The following is a 25,908-nucleotide window of genomic DNA, read 5'->3' as shown; positions in this document are numbered from 1 at the left end:
AACGTGGTTTTCATGCAGAAACACCTAAGGGACGTTAGTATTTCTTGTCTGCATATTAACACTTATTAACAGGCAGAGTATGGAAGAATCAAAGGGGATTTTCTAAAACCAGACATTTTAAAATATTATGTACCCTAAGTGAGCTTTTGAAGAAGAAACAGTTGCTACGTACCAGTTAATGTTCAAGTGTAATTCACCAGTAAAGGACTGACTGTGGGCAGAGTAATGATTAGAGAGACTTTATTTTTTACTGATTACATCGATCACCGTTTTTCCACGTGCATGTCCTCCTTCCAATTTCAGAAAGGCCTTTGGAACTTCAGAAAAAGAGAAGACTTGATCAATGACTGGTTGGATCTACAGAACAAAGAAAAAGTGTCACTATATTAGGAGTAAAATAACGTATCACCTTCACACTTACAGTGTATAAAGAAAGGGGGGGAGGTTACTTTATAGCATTTAGGGCAGATGCTGCCAAATGATGGAGTTCCTAGCTTTTAACTTTATTCAGAGATCCCCTGAAAGCAGGAGAAGGTTTTCTGCTGCTCTTTGCCCAGGTTTTGAAACATTTCTACTAGCACAGTTCAGAGGTCTCACATAAGACTCATAACAATACAGTCACCATGCAAGGCTCTAACTTCCAAAGTTCCCTTTAAAAGCTAACACTGTCCTTCAACTTTTTGTTCTCCAGAACGATCCACTGAGGAAAAGGAAAAACACTTTTTTCCCCCTAATATTTCTTTGCTGTTTTTTTTGTTAAACCCATGAATTTTCAAAAGGTTGGATGTTTTAAAGATAGGCACTAGATTCAAAGCTATCTGCATCAGTACATGCCTCAGTACCCTGAAAAGACTTGGTCACAAATGAAGTACAGAAAAAAGTCCACAGACATTTGTTGCTGAATCATTTAGATACACGGCAGCTGAGTTTTCAGGTGTATTCCCATAGGCACACATCATTAAGCCCAGCTTGCATTGACTACTATTTTGGCATTAATTTTGTAGAGTAGCCTTCTGGATTGTTTTACACTAATTTCTAATAAAGAAGGTGAAACTGCCCTATTCACTGTCCCCATTATTGACCAAGGAGCCTGAAAATCCTACGAGCATTTTCTTTAAACATCATAGTGTACCAGCAGAGGCAGAACATGTCCCAGTTGCTTCTGAAAAACACTTGTCACTGCTGGTCCAAGGGAAGAGACTTTTTTGATCAGCAAGTTCTGAGTCGGCCTTCCAAAGGCCAAAATAAGGTCTGTATACAAAAGTGCTTCCCGCACATCCTCCCAAAGATCCTATCTACCCTGAGGCTGGTCTCTTACATTGGATCCCCTAACACCAGCCCAGTGCATGTTGTTGCATTGATGAACTGATCCTAATCCATTTCTCAGAGGAAAGCGTTACCAGTAGGTGAGTCCGCAGCTAGCTCTTGCAGTGATACAGCTTTATAGAATCGTAGAATGGTTTGCGTTGGAAGGGACCTTAAAGATGATCTAGTTCCAGCTCCCCCCGCCATGGGCACGGACACCTTCCACCAGACCAGGTTGTTCAAAGCCTCACCCAGCTTGGCCTTGAACACTTCCAGGGATGGGGCATCCGCAACCTCTCTGGGCAACCTGTTCCAGTGCTTCATCACTCTCACAGTAAAGACTCACCTCTTTAATCTAAATCTTCCCTCTTTCACTTTAAAGCCATTACCCCTTGTCCTATCCCTACATGCCTTCGTAGTAACAAAGATCCAAACACCCTATTTCTGTGCTAGAAAAAGATCCTTGTTGTGTCAGTGAAAAAATATCTTCAGGCTTTTTCCTTACAGCTACTAGAGGCACACTATCTCGTTGAATACTCCAGAACTGGTAATTGCCCTCCTCTCCTGGTAGGCCATGCATCTCACTAAACAGAAGAAATACAACAGCAATAAGGAGACAGACAATCTGCCAGCATCAGAACAGTGCCATCTTTCAAAAGGCTTGCTTACTTTTACAGAAGGCAAGGGGTACGTATTCAGACACGCTGCTTAGCAGGTCCGCGTGCAGCACTGCCAAGGAAAGGTTTCCACAGGCGCACATTTTCCAAGCAGCAGCACTGACCACCCAGCGCCCGCACCAACAGCACAGCAAAGGCAGTCTGGCAGCTCGCTGTGCTCGGGTAGGTTCCTTTCTCAACTCTTAATTTTCTTTTTATGCGTACACAGTGCCTTACCTTGAAATCCATTCTTTGTACTAAAATAACTACTGGTTTTGCTTATAACAGTAATCCAAGACATCAGTAATCTAACTATTACACTGCAGTATCTCCTAAGCTTGTCACTAGATTTTTCCTTCTTTATCAAGGCAAGCTTAGCAGTAGTGTGAAACTTTACAGGGCAGAAAAGTAGGCGTGTGAACCCTCTCCAGAGGAAAAGTCAGAATTAGCAGCCAAATCACTGTGAGAGCAACTGTGCAAATAAATATATTCACTAAGTGCCTCAAACTCGCCATCCTGCAGGGTACAAGGCTGGATCATGTCTTCCCCTTGTTCTGCCAGGACAATTTCTGTACACACACCTCTAGCTAAGTGAGTAGTAACACACGGCAGCACATCCAGAAAGATACCGTGTTAACACCTGCTGCTGCTCCACTGGGGAAGAAGCGTGGGGCTCGAATGATCAATTTCAAGACAAAATCATGTTTGGTCAGCACCCAGCACAGAATGGAAATGTCATCTTGGGCATCAGCAAATTCGGGGACATGGACCCAGGGCAGCAAAACCACTGAATGAGATAATGGCTTTGGGTAAACTGAGCATCCCAGTAAACTGCAGCTGCCGTGACTATCAGCAGGAGGAACGTGCTGCTGATCAGTGGTGGCTGTTCTGAGGAAGACCAACCCTTGCTTTCATAGCACAAGCTTGGGAAAAAAACAATGCAATAATCTTGTTGAGCCAAGCACAAGTGCAGCACTTGTACAAGTACTTATTGTTAAAGGCACTTACATACAAAGCTGTGCTTCAGTAAAGAAAAACAAAAAAAAAACCCAGAATACAGAAACTCAGCCTGCTGGAGCATGGACACGGATGACCCCAGCAGGGCAACAGGCTGGGAGGAGGGGGAGGGTATTCAGGGAAGAAAGTAGTGCAGCAGCACAAGGGACGTGGTATACAAGGGATTCCAGGGAATGGCAGAAGTTAATTTCAGACACATGCAGCAACTGAGGAAAAAATGAACAGGACACTTCAATGTTCTGCTACCTGCAGTCATTTATTGCAGGTTGCAGCTTATAACCCTGACAGAACAAGGTATGTTATGTCCTCAGCGTATTAGGTAAAGTTCAAAGCATCACATTGGAAAAGTGGTGACACAGGGATTCAGAGGAACCCTAAATTCAGCCTCACAGTTCAAAACGCCGTGTGCATTGCAGCCGCCACACGCTCAGAGCTGATCTGCTACATTGATGTAACCTCTAGCTCCATTTAAACGCTGGCTTTAGGCAGTGCTACAGAGAGACATGAATACCAAACTGATGATCCTGACAATCTAGAGCATTAAACATTTTATCTGGCTGGCTGGTCAGTACCATTGTTTGAATAACCCTGAAAGGGCTGACAGTGTTGCAGCTCAGTGATTCACTCAGCCTTCACCATAATCCACTGACTAAGATAAAATTTCTTCCTGTGAGCAGACAAACAAGTAGGGGAGCGCCTGCTGTTTGCTGAATGTGTGATAATAAATGGAGATTAACTGGATAATAAAAACACCGCCTATTTACAGCCACACATCAGTTCCTTGCCAGAGGACACCTATTTGTTCAGGGAAAAGGGATTAAACTAAAGTCTGGGAGAGAAAGGATTAACGCACCCGCATTGAAATGTTTATCTGAAAACAGATTGGGCCTGAAAGGTATTTTCTTCCTCTTCATTCTCTCCAGTGCAGGACATACTATAGAAATGAATCTCAGGTCTCTTGACATGAACTCATCTCTTCGGAAAAATAAAAAGAGCAATTGCTGATGCTGATTAAGGCTGTGGCATCCCAGCCAATCCAGCTCTGAGCGCAGCAGGCAGCGAACAGGCACTGGCAGGAGTTGACTGGTCAGCAGGAACACGCTCCTGCTAATGGCAAATTCAAGGCCACCCTTGGAGGTCCCCATTCCTCTGGTAGCAAGGACACAGTCTAAATTTACCAGCAGGGGACAAGTGAGAAAACATGAAGGGAACGAAGACAGCTTTGAGCCTCGCATTAGGAAAGTCACTCCAGTGAGTGTGGAGCTGCTTCCTGCCGCTGGAGGGAGAGCTAGAGCCTTGAAATTCTCAGGAGACAACCAAACCTGAGGCCCTCAGAGCAAGCCTAGCTCGAAGTGTAAAAGAAAAAAAGTCCCCTCACTCCAAGGGCAATGACAGTGCATCGGCTCTCCCCCAGGTTTGTAAAGGATGGCTGCATCAACACTGCCAGGCAGCCTTGCTTTGCAGAGTGCCTCCCTCCCAGCTGCTGCCTCCCAGGGCACACCCCCCACTTACGCCTTGGTAAGTAGCCACGAGTCTGCTTGTGGCTTGTATAACATGCTTTGGAAAAGACTTGCATGTGCACAGAACAAGAGCTGTGATGTGCTCTAGCAGACCTCAAAATCGTCTTGAGGGCTTGCCGTAACACAAAACACCCGCTTGTCATTTTGACTAGTTGAGTTACAAGAGAAAGGCTGTCTTCCTCCAGAAATTATCACTATGCCCAAATGCAGTATATGAGCACAAATGCAGAGCTTCATACTCTCCTTTGGCCTTCAGTGAGTCTCCCTTCAACGTCAACAAGAGACTTGAACAGAAATCATTACAAAGAACAGTCCCTGTCCTGTAACTAAACATTTAGTTACCCATTCAGCACTTCACTGTCATCTCATGGAAGAAATGCTGGTTTGGGACCCTGCTGTTTCTGTCATTTTTCCCTTCAGCTGAGCACCTCCTCTGCCGTACTCAAGTTCCATGTTCTTTGGGTCTTAATCCCACCCCTTTCTTCATCCTGTCTTCCCCTTAAAATGGCATGCAAAAATGTATCCTGACCTTCATATTGCTTGCCATCATTAGGTTCTAGGGTCAGCCCTCACTGAAGACAAAGATTAAAGTTGTTATCTTCTGGAACAGCTGGCTCTGGTCACATATTATATGGGTGACTTTGCAACTATATAGTACTTTGGTTTTGATTAACTGTTATTTCAGAGAATACGCACTTTCATCCAAAAGCACATTAAAGGACATTGGGTGCATGATATTTCTGTCCCAAACGCCTAGCAGGAGTAAAAATGATCCAACGATCCAGCCTCATAAACCCATCAGAAGAATGGTGGTGCAGCAGTTAAGACACAGGAATGGAAGGCATATGTCCTGGGGTCTACTCCCACAGTCATGTTACAAACAACTGTATTACCAAGTTTTGTTTGTTTCTTTGTTTTTCAAGCCAAGGTACATTCTTTCGTATCAAGCCTCTATGAGCAGCCCACAGTAACTTATGAGTATCATCTACAATTATTAAAATGCTAGAAGATAAATCCCAGTTAAGCAGGCTATCAGGGTATGGTTTGGAGTGTAGAAGAGGCTTAAAAAAACTCTCTAGTTCATTAATTAGCGCTGGCAGAACAGCTTCTAAAGAACACAATGAAGAGCAGTATGAAACTGGAACAAGCCCAGAATTGTAGTATGTGCCAGCCTAGCCCAAGCTTAAATCAGTAGAAGTGAGGAAGATCCTGGGCTTAGTTGCCTGCTGAACCATGCTGAAAAACTATTAACTAAAGGAAAGAGCAACTCTCTCTTCTGGAATCCCCTAGCAGCCATGTTCATAGTAGTTGTCTTGCTATTCATACTGGTAATTAAATCAATCTGGGGCAATGCTACCATATAATTGAGAATAAATTTTAATACAGTTATATATGTGTATATATGCATTTATATGTGAAAGCATATATTTTTATATATATTTATATATACATATTAGAAGAACAGTCCTGCATGACCTGCATCTCCCCAGGTCTCAGCAAACTTGACTCACAACAGACAATGTCTGTCTTGTTGACACCACATTTTACCACTGTGCTGGACATAATTCCGTCCTACACTAGGAGACTAGAGGTCAGAACACTAGGACTGACTTCCTACAGAACATGCAATTACATCAGGCTGAGGTAACACAGTTGATTAAATACCTGGTATATGATGAAATTTTTCCAGACCTCATTGCAGTTTATGTGAATTTATGTATTCAAACCCTATCTCTCCCCAGTATGCAAAATTTCCATTAGTCTTCTTCACAGACATTTTATGATGTAATCACACAGCACTTTCATAAAGAGCATAAGTGAGCTACCATGTCCCGCAGGAAGAGGAGCAGATGTGTTTTAATAAAAATCACAGTGGGTTTTTTGGTGGCCATAACAAAATGCAGATAGAAGTTCCTTTTAGAAGAGAAAGGACTGAACAGAGCTTTTGGCAACCTCTCCTTGATCAACACCTCTGGGGTCCAGCCAACCAACCTGGCAAGCAAAAGCACTGCAACAAGAAAACACAAAATTAAAAAAAAAAAAAAAAGGTGCAAGCTTTGCAGTTTAACATGGAGAAAGATGGTTGTCGGAATGGGTGAGAGTGCCTAAAGAGAGTGGAAGGAAGGACTGATATCTAGTCAATTTACACATGTAAGTACAGAATCACTACCCTAGTGCCCTTTTTCAGACAGGGAGGGTAAAGCGGGCTCCACCCAAGGGTGAGTCACCTCGAGTACCTTAAGATACCTTACAACAGCCATAAAGACAAAGACTGGAATTACTGCAGAGAAGGCCACATCTAGAGATGCCAGAATTGGAGAATGTTCAAGGACTCAATATGCTACATTTGCTGTTTGATATTCACACAGTTGAGAGAAATCTGCAACAACTGTGCCACAAGGGCCAGGGTAAAAGCTCCTTCCAGAACTGTGACAAGATGAACTGGAAGCAAATCAAGACACACAGGTTAGGGTACAGAGTCAAGAAGCTGTGATAACCTGTGCTAGCAGGACAAATGTAAGCCACCTTAAATCACTGCCATCCAAACAACTCAAAACCCCATATCACGTCAAAGTGGATGACCATATCTATTTGTGTTATTTACTTCCTGAACAGCAAAGACTAGTAACAGAAAACAATTGATTTCCATATTTTTAACAGGGTATCTCAGAGCAAATGACCAGAAGTGGATAAAGGGCATTAGCCCTCATTAGTAGACAGAGACATTATGGTAGCAAAAGGTTATGATTTGTACAGCATTGCACAGGAAGACAGCAGCAGAGCGAAAGAAGTGTCAGCATCCTGTCCTCCAAACCGTAACAGCAGGTGCTACATCTAAAGCATCTAGTGTCTTCAGCAAAATGTATAATCAACACTTCACACAAATTACATTAATATAGGCATGCAATTATTTTTCTTATGTGTGCCTGTGCTGTAACATTTACCTAGAAATCAAACAACACAGAGAATGATCTGTTCAATCCACAATCGAAGGCTCCATTTGTCCTTTAGTCTTCCTTCTGCAAAATCAACTTCCACCCATCAGCCCATCTGATGCAACTTTGCTCTGAAGGAAAGAGCATTAAGCCACCAGAAGTACTGCGCGCGCGCGCACACACCCACACCCCTGCACTGCATTTAAATGACACCAAATTAAAATGAAAATTTCAAATTTCTGTAGGGCTGCATGTTAACCCACAACCTATCGTGGTCTGGCAGGAACATACAACATACTTAGTGCTCCCCCTGACGACACAAAGGAATCTTTCAGTCCTCCATCAGGCTTTACAAAAGGCAAAGTAAGTGCTCAATTATAACTTAGAAGCTTTCCACGAACTTATGTACTTACTTGAGTTTGGTGTATTTTCACCAAGGACTAAATGGCACATCCTTAGAAAGGAGGAAAAAAGTTAAGCAAGCAGCAAAACCCAAGACTGTCAATGTTAAATCCACAACACTGACCACAAACATATCAAACTAAATCCTAACAAGCCTTTCAGTGACAATGCTGGCAGCAAAGACCAGTGACAATGCCTCAGCGAACAGTGTGCCAGCAAATCTGTGTCCTGAGATAAAGGCTCTGTGGATTTCAGTTGCCTTTAGATGAGAACCTTGTAATTCACCAGGAACATTCTGCGTGTGAAGAGATCCCCAGCATCACAACTGATTTGGTGGAGCCCACATTAAGCCAATCCTTACTGGCTTGTAATTAACTGGTGGAGTTCAACCCACAACAGAGACTTTCCAGCAGTTTAGAAAGTAGCCAGTATCTCTAAAATTTGACAAGGAAATACTTGATTTCCTCTGCGCCCACTACTGTTGCAGCAGCCTCCCAGCCCCTCAGTCTCACAATAGTCTCTTTGCAAGATGTCCAGCTGCAAGGCAAAGAAAACAGCTCATAGACTGAAAATGGTTTTACAATCCCCAGAACTGAGCTGATGTGCAGGTAAATTACAAAAGGAAAATTATTCTCCTTCCTTGCACTGCCAGCTCACCAAATCCTCTCCTTCTCCTCATAGCTGACATTTTGCAAATCTCTATTCCTTGCTGCAAAAATCACCTGTGTGAAAACCAAGTATCTTTAAACAAAGTGCCCTTTTTGCTTATTCTTCAGCCACTGAAGGATTGAGAATCCTTTTGCTTTAGCAAAGGAAGATGATGAACTAATCAAAATTAAAAATCTCTGTTGGTTCAAAGGGACTGAAAGAAAAAACACTGACAAATCAATATGATCTGTAACTGCTTCAGGGGTATGCTCTTCAAAGCTTCACTTACTATAACATCATCTCTTTAAACCATCAGCTCTTTTTAATTTCCTTCATTTAAATCCCCCCTCATGATCTATGCTTTCCTGAAAAAAGCCTCTCATTTTTGGGAGCTCTGCAACTGCTCTCCTATTGACACTTCATACGATCTCAAAATGAAGATGTCTGTAACAGAAAAGACAATTCACCAAAATATCAAAATAACTAAATCTGCATTACTCAAAACTGTATTCATTCAAAACTAAGAAATGCAACTACATGAGCTCACTTTGCTGGCTTCCCCAAGTCTTCTTGCTATACTTTCAGTGCTTTGTCGTTTGTTCTTTTTTTAATTCTCATTTATTCTCTTCTATTCAAACATAAACATTTCTTTTCACTGAGTTATGGGAAATTATAGAACACTTCCTCCAGTAATTCTCTCCTGCCTTTCCCAAACACCTACTCTTCTGAATGGATGATCTGGCCATTTAAGAGAACTCTTGTGTCCAGACAATAAAGGTCATAGTCTGTCCTCGTTTCAGCTGGGATAGTTATTTTCTTCATAGTAGCTAGTATGGGACTGTGTTTTGGATTTGTGCTGGAAACCAGTGATAATGTGGAGATGTTTTAGTTGTTGCTAAGCAGTGCTCATTCTAGTGAAGGACTTTTTCAGTTTCCCATGCTCGGCTGGGTGTACAAGGAGTTGGGAGGGGATGCAGCCAGGACAGATGACCCCAACTGGCCACAGGGATATCCCACCCCATATGACATCATGCTCAGTATATAATGCTGGGAGAAGAAGGAAGGGGAGGATGTTCAGAGTTATGGAATTATGGTGTTTGTCTTCCCAAGTAGCCGTTACAGGTGATGGAGCCCAGCTTTCCTGGAGATGGCTGAACACCTGCCTGCCCATGGGAAGGAGTGAATGAATTCCTTGTTTTGCTTTGTGTGTGCGCACAGCTTTTGCTTTACTTGTTAAACTGCCTTTATCTCAACCCATGAGTTGCCTCACTTTTACTCTTCTGATTCTCTCCCCCGTCCTACCAGGGAGGAGTAAGCAAGTTGCTGCGTAGTGCTTGGTTGCTGACTGGGGCTAATCCACGACATAGTCTTATTAACATCTGTCTAAATGGAAAACATCTGGTTCTTACAAAACACTGAGGATAGCACAGGTGTTTACAACATTTTACAAAACAGTAAAATGCTGCTAAAATAATGACTACACAGATAAACAGTCTGACATTATGACCTGTTTTTGCACAGAGAATAAAAGATCAAGCAAACATCTTTGTCCTCATGATGATCTTGCAACAAAAAGAACATCAGACATTCATATATGTATGATGTACCTTTTAAATGGCATTACAATTCACCTGTCCAGATTATTAGGCAGAGAACACTGATTAAGCCCTATCTCTACTGCATAAACTGGTGTTTCCCAAGAGGCTTTCATGGGCATATTCTGCATTCGTTTTGCATACAAGGCAGGAGCAGAACAGAAAGCAAGTTGTGACTGGCTGAGAATCAGGACAAATGATAAGAACACAGACAAGGGCATTTCTGTTTCTTAGACAGTTTTAATTTAGTCGTGTGACTGGACGCAATCACAGGATGAGGAGCATCTTCTAGGGTCTTGTTATGGACCATGGGATAATGCCTACAGCACTGGACATAATGCAAAGCAGAGTAGTGCAAAGCTGTAGCCAGGAACACACTTCAGCACAGCTTATTTGCTGCTGCAGCCTCTATTTATGAGTAAGTAACTTTTTAGGAAACACAGACCTTCCACTGGCTGTGTCAGCAACACACTGCTTGTGGACAGAGGAATAGGAGTGGCTGAATTCAGGAAGATTTTTATTCTGATCAGCAGCACTGAGGTGGCAAATAGAAGCAATCAGGCCTTAAGTATGACAGCAATTCATTTACTCTTCTCCAAGCTCTTGAGCATAACGTATAGCGAAAAAGGAGATCAACATTCAAACTTTGAGAGATCTAGTTTTTACTAATATGCACAAATTTTGAGTGCAAGATGGCCTGACAGTTCACATACTGGAATTGCCAGCAGTCACAGCAGACTCTGCTCCCTCTTCTGCTTAGGTACCACACAGAAAGATTAAAGGCAGTTGTCCATGCTCTCTACTCTGGGAATTTTGGCAACACGAAATTATCCAAAAGAAGACACTACCAGCACCACACAGTCCAATAAACAGGCAACCAAATGCTCACTCTCACACCCATTTTGTAACAAGCTCATAAACCTGAAAAGATTAGAAAAGCAGTAATCTATCTGCCACTTCATGCCTTCCCCCCCGTCCACTAAGAGATTCCCCGAAAGCTTATGAACACTCACAATATTCCAAGTCACTGTGCTGAATTAGCACAAGCATTATACTCTGAAGCACTGAAATAATGAAACACAAGATTCTTGTCATCATTCTTCCAGCACAGATTCTCTATGACCTGCAATAACCTGAATATTCTAGTTATGCACATTATGGGCAGGACTCCTGATCCCCCAAGTCTAGGCAATTTTGCTTATGCAGACACACAGTCATGTTCACTCTGACCAAATGAGGCCTCTTAAAACATATCATTTTCAACATCAGAGTTCATGTTAAATGATTCCCACTGGCAAAAATAAACAAGTGCTGGACGTTCTTTCCTCTTAACTTAGTAAGTTTTGTGTTTTTAAAAACAGGTGGGGTGGAGAGGGAGAGGGCAGTCTTGCGGATGACAAACTCCTGAATTCCATGCAAAAGGCAGAAGTTAGAAACTGAAGCAAGTAAATTCCTACCTAGTTTTCCTCACTGTGACTCTCATAAGATTCTATTCCCTTATTGTGAACTACACCACTTTTGAGTCAAAGCAGCAGCCTTTCAGCACAAATAGCCAAATAACCGTTATTGACATACCTTTCCAGAATCAACTAGTTCTGCTATTTCATCCAAACTTGGGCCACTTGGCATAAAAAATGCCCACCGATAATGGACTCCTTTAAAGAGATGCTGCAAGAAAGATCAAAAATATATTAAAAAATCATGACAGGAACCTGAAATGGAAACTAAAAGTAATGACAGAAGCACTAGAGAAGTAACCTAAAGAAAAGACATGGAAATCATATGCTAATGTCTGAAAAAAAAGTCACCTAAGCATATGGATTAAATGTAAAGACAGGGATGTTGTATTACAATAGGATCAGAGTGAATTTTGTGTCCAATTGCACAAGTCAGATAGTTGAGAAAAACAACCACCTTCTCTCTGCAGCTAGAAATGGCATCATTTGTTAGGTAACAGAGAAATGGTGCTATACGTTTATACACGTTCACAAAGGGGGTGAAATAAACCCAGCAATGTGACATTTAGAACCTTCCACCTCAGTGTCAGTGATTAAAATTTCCGCCACCACACCTGCCAAAGTCATCACCGTCCAATGACAGATGGCAGCTCACATGAAAAGCATTTTACAAAGACCTCACAAGCACAAGTCAAGAACACCTCCTCTGAGTAAGTCATGATAGGAATAAGAGGCCCAGATGATTTTTAATACATGGCACGCAATGCTCCTCATCATTGAAACATGCACACTGAGAAATAACATTACATTATTTCTTCCTAGCCTTTCCATTTTGTTTTTGAGCTTTCCTTTGAAAGTATCAGTGCAGGACTTAGAATCTCATTCAACCATGCCATCACAGGAACACCATGGCAACTGTTTGAAAAGCATTCATTTGGAGAGCAAGCACATATGTTGAGAGAAGAAAGAGAAAAGTTCTAAAAAGCCTCACTGATCTGGCTACTGGCTGAACATTTTAAGATCCACTTATGAAAACCAGAAAAATCAGTATCACCATCCAGACACACGAACATGAAAGAGATGAAAGACTTTCTAGCCACCCTCAACCACTTTTGTTACTCTCTGGTGCTGGAATAGGATGAAGAGAATCAGTCATGGAACAATGTTTTGAGAGAAAGCCTGACCAGCCTAAAGCAAGTAGCAAAACTGCCCTCACTTCAATGAGGCAGGGATTTGCTCTGCTTACTATGAAACACTAGCTGTCAGCAGGACCCACTAGGGGGGCCATATGGAAAAGGCCACAATGAAAAGCACAATAAGGAATCAAAACTTCAAAGCACCCCAAACTACCACATACACCAATCGGCACCACCCTAGCACATTTTTTTTCAGTGCAAGAAAGGAGGAAAGAATAAAAATGCATCTGAAGTACACTTAATGATATATGAGGAAAATAAGACAGATGAGCCACATGACTAGCATCCAAGCCACAAAGGAAGCCATGAAAGTACTACACAATATTGAAGTATATAGGATTTTGTCAAATACCTTTACAGTTTTGGAACCGACAGTAACTCCTGTTTGTAACATGCCATCAGCCACTCCAAGTTTGTCCATATTGATCAAAAATGGTGTTACTAAGGTGACATATGTTGCTCCTGACCATTTCTTCAGGAGATCTAGAGCCCACTTCTCAGTGGATCCGCCGACATTATCTAGAATGAAATCAAATCTGCAGACATGTAAAGAACAGGTTTAAAATCATGATATGGGGAAAACAGTTTCATCTTAATTAAGCTAACTCAGAAATTGGCTGTAGTTTACATTTTTTACGTATCACTGCAATATTAAAATAACTGCCTGCAAGACAGTAGGGAGAAAGTCCCAAGACTTCAGCTAAATCCTAGCTTTACTGTACTATGGTAGTTAAATTTACAGGTTATCGCTCATTCACTGTACAGCAGACACAGGTATTTAGATAACTTAAACTTCTCTTCAACTCCAAAGATGCACAACTACATTCTCTATTTGCTTAAAGCCTTCTAGAGCTCTGTCTCTTCAGCCATCCCACTGAGACCATAGGAGAAGTCTTGAGGTCTGGCCCTAGCATTTAAACAATATGCTGTGTGCATGTAAAAACTAGTCTGGACTCACACCCTCACTAGGAGCATCTCCTGTACATGCCCTACTTGCATGAGAGTTGGTTCCAGTGGCCAAAATTACATAAACAAACTACTGTACTAACCTTTATCTCCTCACATCTTTTCTGTGACCCAGTTCTCAGCTTCACTTCGAAGAGTCTTTTCTGACCTCCCTATTTTTTTTGGGATCATTTTACCTTTATGGACAGTTCTTTTCTTCAAATCTACCTATTTGACATAGAACCTAACAACGGCAAGGGTCTAAAACTTTCCCCCCATGGAATGGGTATATGCAGCCTCTGGCAATGAGCCACAGTTTCAGCATTCCTTCTCATTATCCCAGCATGTGAGTCAGTAAAGGCTGAATAGGGTAACAGGGAGCTATGCACCTATTCTATTTGATACACAGCTCATTCTCACCTCTAAGCTTCCAGCAATCTCCAGATTGCAACAGATATGTATTTACACATACATTGAATCTAAATAACCCTCAAATAAGAGGGAAACTACTCTATGCAAATTAAATAGAAAAGTCCTTATCTCTGGAAAGAGCTTTCCTGCCTGCCTTTCAAGGATGCAACCTCATGTTACAGTTCAGTCAACCTAACGGTTAGCTGCCAACATGAGAAATTAGAATCTTGAAAACTAATGCTCCAGGAAAAACTAGCTCACCACGGAGTCTGAAGAGCCAGTACAACTAAAAAGGGGAGGGAAGTAGAACCATTCCCCTTACTACACCTGACTGATCGGCTTTGCTATATCATAAAACTGCACCCTAAGACTGTGCTGTTGATAGATCCTAAAAAGGGTCAGTTGCTAGAACAGGTGTTTAGATGTTGAATTGCATAAAGGCAAATTTAGCACTGCTTGCAAACTGCTACGTTAGTTGCTGCACATCCTCCCCATACAGACAGTGCCAGTAGACTCACAGCTGAGCTCAGGCCTGCTGACAATCACACCACAGTTAAAGGGCTCATGTCTTCATAGCAATTATCAGTAAAGTTCTTTTATAGATAGAATAGCTTCTATTTCCCCTCCCAGAAAGTTAACTCAATCTGGCTAAAAAGAGCAGTGTAAATACCATATTAAAATACAAGTCACAGTAGACTAGGTTTAAACAGATGGAAAGATTACAAAAGCAAAAAATACTTCAGTTCTAGAGAAAACCCCCAAGCCAATTTAAACATAACTGCTGTGACAAGATAAGTGTGATTGTTTATCAGAGGTAGCTGTACCCAATGTTACAGAAGAGAAATTTATTCCTGGTCGAGTTGCACAGTGGCTGAAGACCTTCAGGCACGTCACTTAACTGCTTCATGACATAGTTCTTCCCTCTAGAAGATCAATTTTACTATTTACTAGCCTCACCCAGGATTTCTGAAACTTATTTTAATTTATTCATGCTTTGTAAATGCTCCAAGATGCTTGGATGGAAGCTGACAGAACTGTTCAAACTGCAGTCATTGAAGAGAAGCATGTGAAAGTGAGCTTGCCTCTACAAGCCCAATTAACTGGCTTAGTCTTACAATGAAATCTGTGCTTGGGATACTCACTTGGCAAACTGCATTCAAAAAGGGCTGGGATTAATTTGCTTTACAAAGTAACGCTTTAGAAACGGGGGGGGGGGGGGGGGGGGGGGGGGGGGGGGGAGGGGGGGAGACAGAGTTCTGATAGACTGGAGTCAAGCAATCAAAAGGCAGAAGGTCTGACTGCCAACTCCTTCATCTCAGTATTAAGCAACACAAACACGTACAAGGGTAATGTTTTAAGTTGCTCTTCCAGATTTCCAGATTTGTAATCAATCACATCATCCGCTCCGAGCTTTTTCATCAGTGTGCTGGCATCATGAGAACAAACTGCTGTCACATGAGCACCCCAGGCCTTCACTAGCTAAAAACAAGTATAAAAAAGGAGAAGTCCAAAGTTTAAAATTTAGTGAAACATTGAGAACAACTTAAAAAGCCAAAGTCTCATTATATTTATATAATAAATGAGCACCTTTAGTAGGGAGTGGGGAGACTGTGTTCCAACACAGGATAAATTGTCACACATCCAACAGACCAAAAATGGTTAAAATTCATCAATATTTAAGGAGGTTTTGGGGAGGGAGGAGCTGATGTGGAGGAAGGAGGGTGGTTTTTTAATACCACTTTACAGATATCAGGTCTCAAGATAAATAAGGCTTCAAATGAAATACGCTTGCCATCTGAATCTGTCAGCTAAATGTATGCCAAGAAGTATTGTCCAAGTTACCGATCTACAGAACTGTCACCAGATCAACCATTAAATACTTTTAAATAGTTAATATTAAAATCTTTTATATTCCTACCTGGTCATTAAGTATTTCATATAACTCCCTGTGAACATCTTAAATATTAATAATGAGAAAAAGAAGGAAGCCATCTCTGATTTACCACAGGGAGGATGTCGGATTATCTTCTACTCCTAAAGCTATAGCAAAGGATTTTTGATAGTTATTTATCTCTTTTGTAATCTCATTTTTCACTTACAGTAATCTTTTTTACATTTATTCCAGATTAGTGTAGTTTACTCAGGATTAATCAGCTGGAAATCGCAACTAGTTACTGGCCGGTCAACCTTTCATACTGATCTAATTTAGCCACCTGCTTTATTAGGGATCAGGCAAATAGCATACCACTAAAAATTCTCCTGTAAGCCTCTTTAAAACCACTATGTTTATGGTCTAGTAACATGGAACACAGTGATGCAATCACCCAACTTCTATATTTTTTTCATATTCTGAAGAGAAAGATCTTTCAGTATGAGATTACACCGATTAGAATCAAAATCTCCAAATCAAATGGAAGCATGAAAAGAGGATGTTCCACAATTAACAATCGATAAAAGAGCATGTTGACTCTCCAAAGTTTAGAGCTACTGGAATGAAGTCAGACAAAAGGGCAGCAGGGCAAAGACAGTGAGGGAAAGCTAAGCTAAGCCACTGTGCTTTACATACACTGCACATAAAAGCCTGGTGCCTCTCATATCATTTGACCACCTACAACAGTTATGGTAGACGATACGTTCTCCATCAGTTTTTCTACTCATACACCAAGTTCCTTTCATATTTATGGAGCAGAGCTGACTGAAAGATAATGAAATCAGGCTACATATTTCAAGCTACACCAACTAGAGACTTCCTGCACCCAAACTGTAAAATGTGATCTTTCACTACCCACACTCACAACTGCTGTCTTTGAAAGTCCCTGCTTCCTACTTTAAACTAATACAACATAACAAATGCAAAGCAATAAATTTGAAAATATTTCACTTTTGGAAATATCAATCACATAGAATAGATAGATTGATCAGTAGCTTGCTATTTCACTATTCCTTCCCTCAATTCCCTTCCATTAATTTTTTTTTCAGATTGAGTAAGTTTGAAGATGCATCCTGGGCACACTGTTTTATATTACCTGTAGAGCAAATGTACCAACGCCTCCTGAAGCTCCTAATATTAATACTCTGCAAGAGAAAATTAAAATATATTAAATAGTTCTTTAAATAAACTCTATATTAACTATGCATTCTAATGCTTCTCATACATCTCTGACACTAAATTATTTTAAGCAAAAGACTGTATTTGTCATTCAATGTTACTTAGTGGTTAACTCTTCTGATAGTAACGTGACTAACATTGCTGATCATGCTTCCTGTGCCAAGAGCATTATCTCAGCACAGCCAAAGAGACTCCCTCGTATGTGCTTTCCACTAAAACCAGGCAGTGGAGCTGTCAGGCAGCAACTTTCATCATGCAAAAGCCCTGTCCCTGTCCTCACTTTCCCACACACAATTGCCCAGCCTGGGACAAAATCAGTTAAGAGTCTTACGGTCTCCCAGACTCCACTGCCATATCTCCTAAAGAAAAAATCTGATTCACCAACATGCTACACAAATTAGTGGTGAAAGTGGTTTATTATAACATTATTTAGGGAGACTGGGAACTTCAGAATATATGGAACATAATTTTCCCATACTGCATAATATTTATCTAAAAGAAAGACAAAAATACAATGAAGTAGCCTCACCACAAACAAGTTTAAGTTCTGCTAAACTAAGATATGCGCCTTCTTCTTTAGAAAAAAGGCAGTATAGTTTTTCTAGTTCAGTACATCTCAACAAGACCCTGTAAATGCCAGGTTGTGGAAATTGGCATGCAAGAAAATGAAAGAGTATATTACCAAATTATTAGCAAGTGAGAGTTCACTTTAACTGAACACACTACCCTAAATTTCATAAAAATGTATTCCAGTTTAGTGGTGTGAGAACCTTACTGCTAGCAGCCTAGTTACTGCTCAAAAATTTCATCTAGATATTTTATTAAATAACTAAACTTCAGAAAGAAAATTAGTAAGAAAGCCTTGCTGCTGAAGCTACAAATGGTGCTTGGACTTCGGACCTATTTGCTAATTCTAGGACAAAAGGAAGATCCAAGATTAAGTCTTGGCACAGGACTGAGGAACATCATGTTTCTCAGAACTTCTGTTTGCCAGAAAAATTTCAGTATCTTTAGAAGCTGGTGATGTTCCTGTTCTAAATCTCACTGTGATGGATGTTGAAGGAAATTACTTTTTACAGTGTAAAACCATACTATACAATCTGGAGTCTCAGTTTACAAAAATTCTTTGAAGTAACCTAAGAGACTTGGCTTTGGTCACAGTACCCATTTTAAAATGCTTCCTCATTTGTAAGATCAGATTCTGTTCCCTCCGATTTCACTGATCCAAGCTGCAAAATTCAGATTAAGAAGTTGAAACCACAATGCCTGCAGCTTTTAAATCTGCCAAAAAGTACTTATTCTCAGAACCATGCTTCTAATGACAGATGCCTGAAGCAATGTTCATATTTAGGTTTTATTATACTTGAAAAGGCTCAGGGATGCTACACTCAAGATACCGGGTTAAGCTCAAGATACTGGGTTAAGCCCATCTTCATCCTTACAACAGACAGTCACAATTAAATCCTTTCAAAAAAAACCTTGTCAAACTGCCTTTCCAATTTTACTCCTTGCTTAAAGGGTATTTCTTCCACTACAAATTTTGGAAAAAGCTATCGTTTTAAGACATACATTTTGCTCAAGGATTTAGGTACATTTTCAGCTTTGGGAAGCTGCTTGGCTAGGAGGTTTTTTTATTTTCCCCTTCAATAAAAGCCTTGAGATTCTTCACATAGAAATACTTTCCAAATTTGGTTTGTTCCTATGTTATGCAGGCTATTTTCTCTCAAACCTAATTACTAAAACTCTCTCCGTATATTGTGACTTTAAGAAAGCTCCTCGCTTCAGACTATGTCTGCACAGGAGATCCATACGCCACAGCTCAATAGATGAGCATTTTACAGCACTGAGGACAGCAAGACATGTTGTTTGGCACAACACAAGGAAGAAGGGAAGTGTTTGAGGACCCGTTAGGATGGTATTGAGGAACCACAGATGGTGGAAAGTGCCAAAGGCGGCACCATTTTGTTTGCCTTGCCTCAGGAAAACACAGCCAGGAGAAAACATATCAGAGAAACTACCTGTTTCACTGCAAAGGTAAACTAACTGCAGTAAACTAACATATAAGCCTGTGCACAAGGGAACAAACTAATGAATTATTTGACCTGAACAGAGATCCAAGAGACCTGATTCTCTCAAAAGAACAAAACAAACGTTTGTACCGCACGCTTTGCTCCCTTCTGACAGAGGCACATAATTCAAGCCAGCATTCACCAAGACCCATACAAGGCTTCAGTGTTTCAAATGATCTGAGAGTCAGCAGATCTCTCCAGATGAGCATACCATGGGATTTGAGAGTTTAGCCCTTCTCCCTGGGCCCTGCTTGGAACTATGGGGTGGTCAGAAACCAGCATCAGAGAGCCAGGACCTGTTTCAGATGTGTCCCCCACCGCAGAAGACACAACGGGTGGGGAGTGGGTGTACAGATCAAGGACTAGCATTTTCTCCAGATTATAAACAACTAACAATTTTCAGTGACTCAGTTACATGCCAAATAATAAATATTCTATTTATTGAATAAATATAACAATTTTTATATATATATATTAAATTAAATTCCATTTGATTATGCCAACAAAATGTCCCTAAGAGATTCATTCCTGTACCAAGAAGGATTTACCCTATCAAGAAGTTTTACAACCTACACTCACTTTGTACTTCTCAACAGATAAAATGACGAAATAACACACAAACTTTGAAAAAGTACTTTCTTGGGGTATTACATAATTCAAATTTTTGTTGCAACAATATAAACCAGGAGTGTACATTTAATAGCTTACAGTAACAGAATCCAGTGTCTCTCCCCAGCACACTTAAACACATAAATTATTGGCTCTGTATATAGAAGACCTTTACTTAATGTAAACGTTTTCAAGAACTTCTCAAATTGTCAAGTTTGTTTATATCATGCTTTTTGTGAATACAGCAAGCAAGATATTTAACAGCTATTGTTGAAGAAGCATATCCCCTTTCCACTGAAACAGGACACTAGCACATACGAGAAGCTCTCCAGGTATTATCCACCGAGAACTTCAAAACAACAGAGTCATTCTGAACATTTTGGATAATAAGAACATTCACTTTTAGCCTGTGCAAGAATACTGACATAAATTACAGCGGTGTAGGATAAAAGTTATGGAGAAATGACTGAAGTTATAGTGAAGAAGGAGAATCACAAACAATGTGAGCACACTTCAGGTAACTTGTCAAAACCAAATTTGTGAAAGTGTGTGCAGATGCAGCAGATACTCCTGTCAGATCAATATACAGTCAGATGTTGGACTGTTAGTATTTCTGGGTAGCCCACCCTTCCACCTTAAAGAGGCAAAAAACCCAATACACACCAATAGAAAAATCTTGCTGTTTCTAAGATGTCTTAACACTGCAATAAAGTATCAGTGAAGTAGCTTTCATCAAGGAATACAGCTGTTCTTTCAAAATAAGACACACTCTGGTGTGTCTATACACCCTTCTACATAGCTTTTTACATACACCTACAGGAGACAAAAAGACCAACATAAAATCACATATGTAGGTAAATTCTTTCCAAGCTAATTAAATTAGTTCAAGAAATTAAGACACATTATGTAAATTCTTGTCTTTTGAAATTATTGCCTTGAGAGAGTAATGTAAAGTTAATGGAATATACTGTTGCACAGACCCTTCAATGCATTTTATGTATTTTCCTACAAGAAAGTTTTCAGGGGAAAAAAAAGCTACCATCACCTAAGTCATCCTCTGCTGTTTTTACAACTCAAAACTTCTAGATCGGAAACATCATAATTTTGTAAGTACATTAAAATGTTTTTTGCTGGCAGAGTGGTTAAATATTTCTTGGGGACATAAGAGTAAATGTTAAATATAAAGACACACACAAATGAAGTTTGAATTTCACTTTTAACAATCCAAACACTTACCTGAAGATTGGAAAGATACTTTAAAGAAGGCTAGCCTATCAACATATGTTTAGGTTAACTCTATTTATACGTGAAAGATAATAAAAAAGCCTAAATACTGAAAAATAAAAAGGAAGGCAACATACCTCGAATTTTATCACTAGCTGGAAGTTATTTTCAATGAAGCCTCTCCGAAATTGCTTTAAATTTTGCAGTTTCATTTTCTAAAAACATTGTTCATCTTTAGAACAAACAAACAATTACTATATATTTTCACGGTGAAATTTACCGTGACATCTAAACAACCACTCACTCAATTATCTTCTAAAGATGTGGACAAAGAATTTCAGTAAATCTGGTGTCCTTTGCAATGTGTTACATTACAACAGTGTAACACCCAAGATAAGAGGAGGTCAGGCATCTAGACTCCTACTGCCCAATAATTACTTTATGACCTAAATTTTTGGTACAACATCATAATTTTAGTGATTATTTTTCAATTCCAATATTTTTACTTTTGCCCTTCTTTCCATTCTGAACATTTTGCTATCTATTTACACAAATATCCAGAGGCCAAAATAACTGCCAATTTCAATTATCAGGCAAAAAATGGTATCTGCTCCAATCTTTCAATGCATTTTTCCTCTTCTGTCCTCCATCTGCCATTGTCAGATTAACAGGCTGATAAACAAAGCCAATTTTTCTATTTGATTTGGCTGCTCGTCTTGCACGTTTTCCTCTTCTCTTCTGCATCCCTGACCTCATCAAAGTTCTGGCCTATAGGTCAAATGAGACCAAGTCACCTGCTCTTTTTTTTTTTTCTAAAAAGCTGGATAACCAGTCTGTTCCAAGTGGCCCACGCATGCAGGAACTGACTGAACCACACCTCGGTGGTTGAGCGCTTTTTGTGAGCTGCCAAAATAACTCAAGAGAGGATATTACATTTATATAGCTGTCCTACCAGGCAAAAAGGCAAATCCCTACAAATTCCTACAGATACCATTCTTAAATTCTCTATGGAGTCCTATAGTCTATAGTCCACAGTAGATACACATTGGACTACTTCTATATAGTCACTATATAGAGGAAGCGAGCAGCAAGTGACTAGGTGCACTTCAGTTAGGGTCCTTGTCTGAGACTCCCTCTGAAGAAGCCCCTCTCTCAGCGGTTGTGTAGATTGAACCATCTTCAGGCTAGCTGGTCTCTGTGAATATCATGGCACAACAGTCTCCGCTGCTGTTGGGACATGTCTTAGAAGCAGCAGATCAGTTTAAAAATGAAACACTAAGTTTCAGCACCAGAACTATTTACTTACCTTTTCCCACTACAATTACTTTGGTTCAGTCCTCCAACTTGGTTAACTGCAGACCAGGCTGTGAGACCTACATACGGTAAGGAGGCAGCTTCGGTGTGACTGAGACGCTTTGGCTTAAAAGACACCTGAAATAAAATCAGTCATACCAAAGTCACACAGCAGATCTTAAATGACACTGAAATATTTAAAATGGATTGCAGATTTTGTATTCCACATTGTGTACTGACTTGCAGGTTGTGTACTGCACATTTTCAACTATCGTCCTAACTAGCTGGAGTCTAAATCAATCCAAGCACCAAGAAACAGACAGTTAATTAGACAACCAAGAAAAAAAAAAGCCAGCCTTCACAATTTGAGGGTTTTGTCTGTTAGCCATATTTCTGAAGGTTTACCTCGTTTCCACTAGCTACCACAAACTCTGACAGAGTGCCCTGTTTCCACGGAGGAATTGCTGCCCACACCTAAAACCAAACAGAAAACAACTATCAATTTTTGTGACTTTGCACATGATTGTACCTACAAAGTTCTCCTCATTAATCTTTTGTCCAATTTGCAAAATGTCTTCACTATTGCTTATCAGAAACCAGTTTTAGCTCACTTTACACAAAAACCATTACAAGACTGACTAAACGAAGGACTGCAGAGCTATGAAAATAAATTGTACCATACAGTATATAAGACATAATTTTTCAAAACCCCCAAACTACTTCCACGCAAGAAAGCGCAGATGAGAAGCGCAGGGAGGAAGCAGTAAAACTTGTAAAATGTGAAAGCAATTGGTGAAGGTGAAAGCAAATAATATCAGAATTTATGTGGGGACTCACAAAGTGGCTCTTCGGTTATGCCAGAGTTCCTATCCTAACCTTCAGGGCATGGTTTAGGAGACATGGTAGTGTTGGGTTGATGGTTGGACTTGATGATCCTAGAGGTGATGATCCAACCTTAACGATTCTATGAGTCTAAGTTACACAAGAAAAAAAACCAACAAAACCCAACTAATAATTTCCTGTTAGAATTCTATCTTCAGTCAAGAATGAAGCAACATCTTGAGTATGCACTTAATAAATAAATTCCTCTCTTGTTACCACTGAAATGGACCAAAAAAAAAAAAAAACCAGAAGGGAAATTCACTTGCAGAAGCAAGTCTGGGAAAGACCATGTTTTTCAGAGAAAAAAGCAGGGAAGAAAGTATTCTAGGAATTTATTGACAAATAGTCCTCATTCAGAGTACAACAACATAAAGAAAAAAATAATTTTCTTAAGAGGAAAATGAAAGCTGAACATCTCGTAATATATTTTAACTATACATTTCAGAAAAAAAGAGACTGGTGGCATCACCTCATCTCCAGGTTTGAAATAAGACACACCCAGCCCACATTCCATAATTACACCAGAGACATCTCGACCAAGGGTTAGTGGAAATTCAGTGTCCATGCTTTTGAGTTTCAGAGGATCCCGCTTCATATTTAATGCAGTTGCACCATAACCACCTGCAAAACATGAAACTAACCATGACATACTGAGTTTTCATTTATTAAGTGGACAAATCCAAATACAAAGCATTGTCTGTACCTAACGTACCAAATGTACCTCATTTCTGTTATAACTTAGGCATGCAAAAAATCTGCAATATTTTATACTTCTACAGACTGTACAAATAAAAGAGCAAATCTCATTCTGGCTTATTTATCCACGAAATGGCTTTCTATTATTAAAATATTTAATAGTGGTAACACTGTCAGAAATTCTAAGAAGTCTGCTGGAAATACTCCAGTTTCCAACAGCATCCTGTAGCTACAAACCCAAAAGAACTCCAAGCTTTCCATTTGTCTTTTCCAGTAAAGTACTGTAAAAAGTAACATGAACAGAATTGTAAAAAATATTAAGGCACATCTCCTAAGATGAGTAGCCCTAACTTCTACTCAGTAAGCAATAGCTAAATGCTGTGAACTCTCAGAATGACCATCTAATAACTCTGCTTAGACTAAAAAAAATCTGCATTCTGGCATGTATGCCCTTTAAAGTGTTTGGACAAGACTGCCTATTATGCTAGAAAGTGTTTTAATACTGGGGAAAAAAAAAAAGATACTCAAAAGCAGGATGAAAATTTAGTTTTTTCAAAATACTTTTATGCTGACTGAAAATACTAGCTGCAGCCCAGCAGTTCAAGTGGGTCATTCAACAGGAATCCTTAGATAGCAGACGTCCCATAATCAAACCCACAACTATATACAAAGATATTTTAAATTCATTTATTAGAGACCCAAAACACGAATTACAGCTCTGTCAGCAGGCTTCCCACAGGTATCTCTGAAAGTACTACTGAATCTGATTTGGTGTGCAAGATCGCTTCTCAACATGAAATATAAGGTATTCTATCATAACTTCCTTCTTGCTTTTTGAACCTTGAAACTGAGAAAAAAAATATCTGATTAAATGTGTCAAATGCAAAGCGTTGGTCAGTGAAAGGTATAATTTCCTGGGCAAGATGACAGCAGGTACCAGTTCAGGTATAAACTGAGTAGAATCAGTACTGCCAGAAGCCAGTTCAGGAAGAAAGGGCACGACAGTGAACAACCTGGTTTGGATTAGGTTGCATGTGCCGACTTTGCAATAACTTTAACCTTCAGCCCCATTTGCCTTAAAGAGATGGGCAAATCCAGCACATCTCAGGGGGAACACTGCTCCTTGGAAGGGCCAGTCCCCTGGTCAAGAGTGCTGCCGCCCAAACGGTGGGGACGGGGGAGAAGGGAAGAAACCCCACCACGGTTACGCTACTAACAAAAGGAAGGTGACTTGTGAGCTGCAAGCCTGCAGAGGACTGCAGTTAGTCACTCAGATTAAAAGCTGACCCTACAACACACACATACTCTTGTTTTCCGAAAGGCAGTGGCTTTTTCTACCCTTCTTCCCTAAGAACTCGACAAAAGTAAGTTTCAAGAGGCGGTTTCTCACAGGGCTCAGGGCAGCAGGTGCTTTGGGGCAGCCCGGAGCCGGGGACCCTCCGGGGCAGGCCAGTGACAAGGTCTGTACGCTTTTGGGCGCCGGTCCAGCCCCGGCCGCCCGGGCCCGGCACTTACTTCTCATGCTGAGGTCGATGGGGTTCAGGCTCGCAGCGTGAACCTTAATGATGACCTCGTTCGGGAAATGTATGATGGGGAACACCATCTCCCTGGTGAAACGCAGCACGTCGTTGCGGCCGTACCGGTCTATGACCCAGGAGGGCATGGCGGACCGCGACCGCGGAGAGGCGCGGAGCCCGCGGGCCGGCGGCTGCCCGCCCGCCCGCCCCGCACCGCGGAGAGCCCGCCCGCTCGCCGCCGCCCCCCGCGACAGCATGGCTGTGGGAACCGGGCCGAGCCGAGCCGAGCTGAGCCGAGCCGGGCCGGGCCGGGCCGCCGGCGCCCCGCGGGATCGGGCTGGGCCGCGGCGCTCCCCGCTCGCCTCTGCGCTCAGTGCCGGCGGCTCGGCTCGGCCCAGCCTGCCCTCCTCCCTCAGCCAAT

The 25,908-nt window shown here is 40.9% G+C and overlaps 1 protein-coding gene across 4 annotated transcripts; it reads right to left on the bottom strand.

Annotated features, from left to right (window-relative positions):
* Positions 1–223: 223 nt before the first annotated feature.
* On the bottom strand, positions 224–25,891 carry RTN4IP1 (reticulon 4 interacting protein 1). 4 transcript variants are annotated; one of them, XM_064447528.1, is made up of 9 exons: positions 25,486–25,891; positions 23,744–23,910; positions 22,798–22,866; positions 22,406–22,530; positions 17,115–17,163; positions 15,431–15,567; positions 13,085–13,268; positions 11,655–11,747; positions 224–381 (listed from the first exon to the last, which is right to left on the bottom strand). In XM_064447528.1, exons 1-9 carry the CDS (start codon positions 25,742–25,744, stop codon positions 379–381), a joined length of 1,086 nt encoding a protein of 361 aa, XP_064303598.1. In that variant the 5' UTR covers positions 25,745–25,891; the 3' UTR covers positions 224–378. The 4 variants fall into 4 exon arrangements, with proteins under 4 accessions (XP_064303598.1, XP_064303595.1, XP_064303596.1 ...); XM_064447525.1 differs by having other exon boundaries at positions 224–357; XM_064447526.1 differs by having other exon boundaries at positions 224–357; positions 23,744–23,895.
* Between the last annotated feature and the right edge of the window lie 17 nt (positions 25,892–25,908).

Source organism: Phalacrocorax carbo, chromosome 3 (genome assembly GCF_963921805.1).
Source record: "Phalacrocorax carbo chromosome 3, bPhaCar2.1, whole genome shotgun sequence".
Lineage (NCBI taxonomy): Eukaryota > Metazoa > Chordata > Aves > Suliformes > Phalacrocoracidae > Phalacrocorax > Phalacrocorax carbo.
The sequence above is the reverse complement of the archived record's forward strand: the minus strand, read 5'-3'. Positions and strand labels throughout refer to the sequence as shown.

Bases quoted from the DNA above. Each gene is read 5' to 3' on its own strand.
- RTN4IP1 (XM_064447525.1), bottom strand. From the start codon at position 25,744: ATGCTGTCGCGGGGGGCGGCGGCGAGCGGGCGGGCTCTCCGCGGTGCG. The intron at 22,867-23,743 runs GTGATGCCACCA...GTTTGGTTTTAG, and splicing joins ATTTCAAACCTGGAGATGAG to GTGTGGGCAGCAATTCCTCC. The intron at 22,531-22,797 runs GTAAACCTTCAG...ATTTTATTTCAG, and splicing joins TGGTAGCTAGTGGAAACGAG to GTGTCTTTTAAGCCAAAGCG.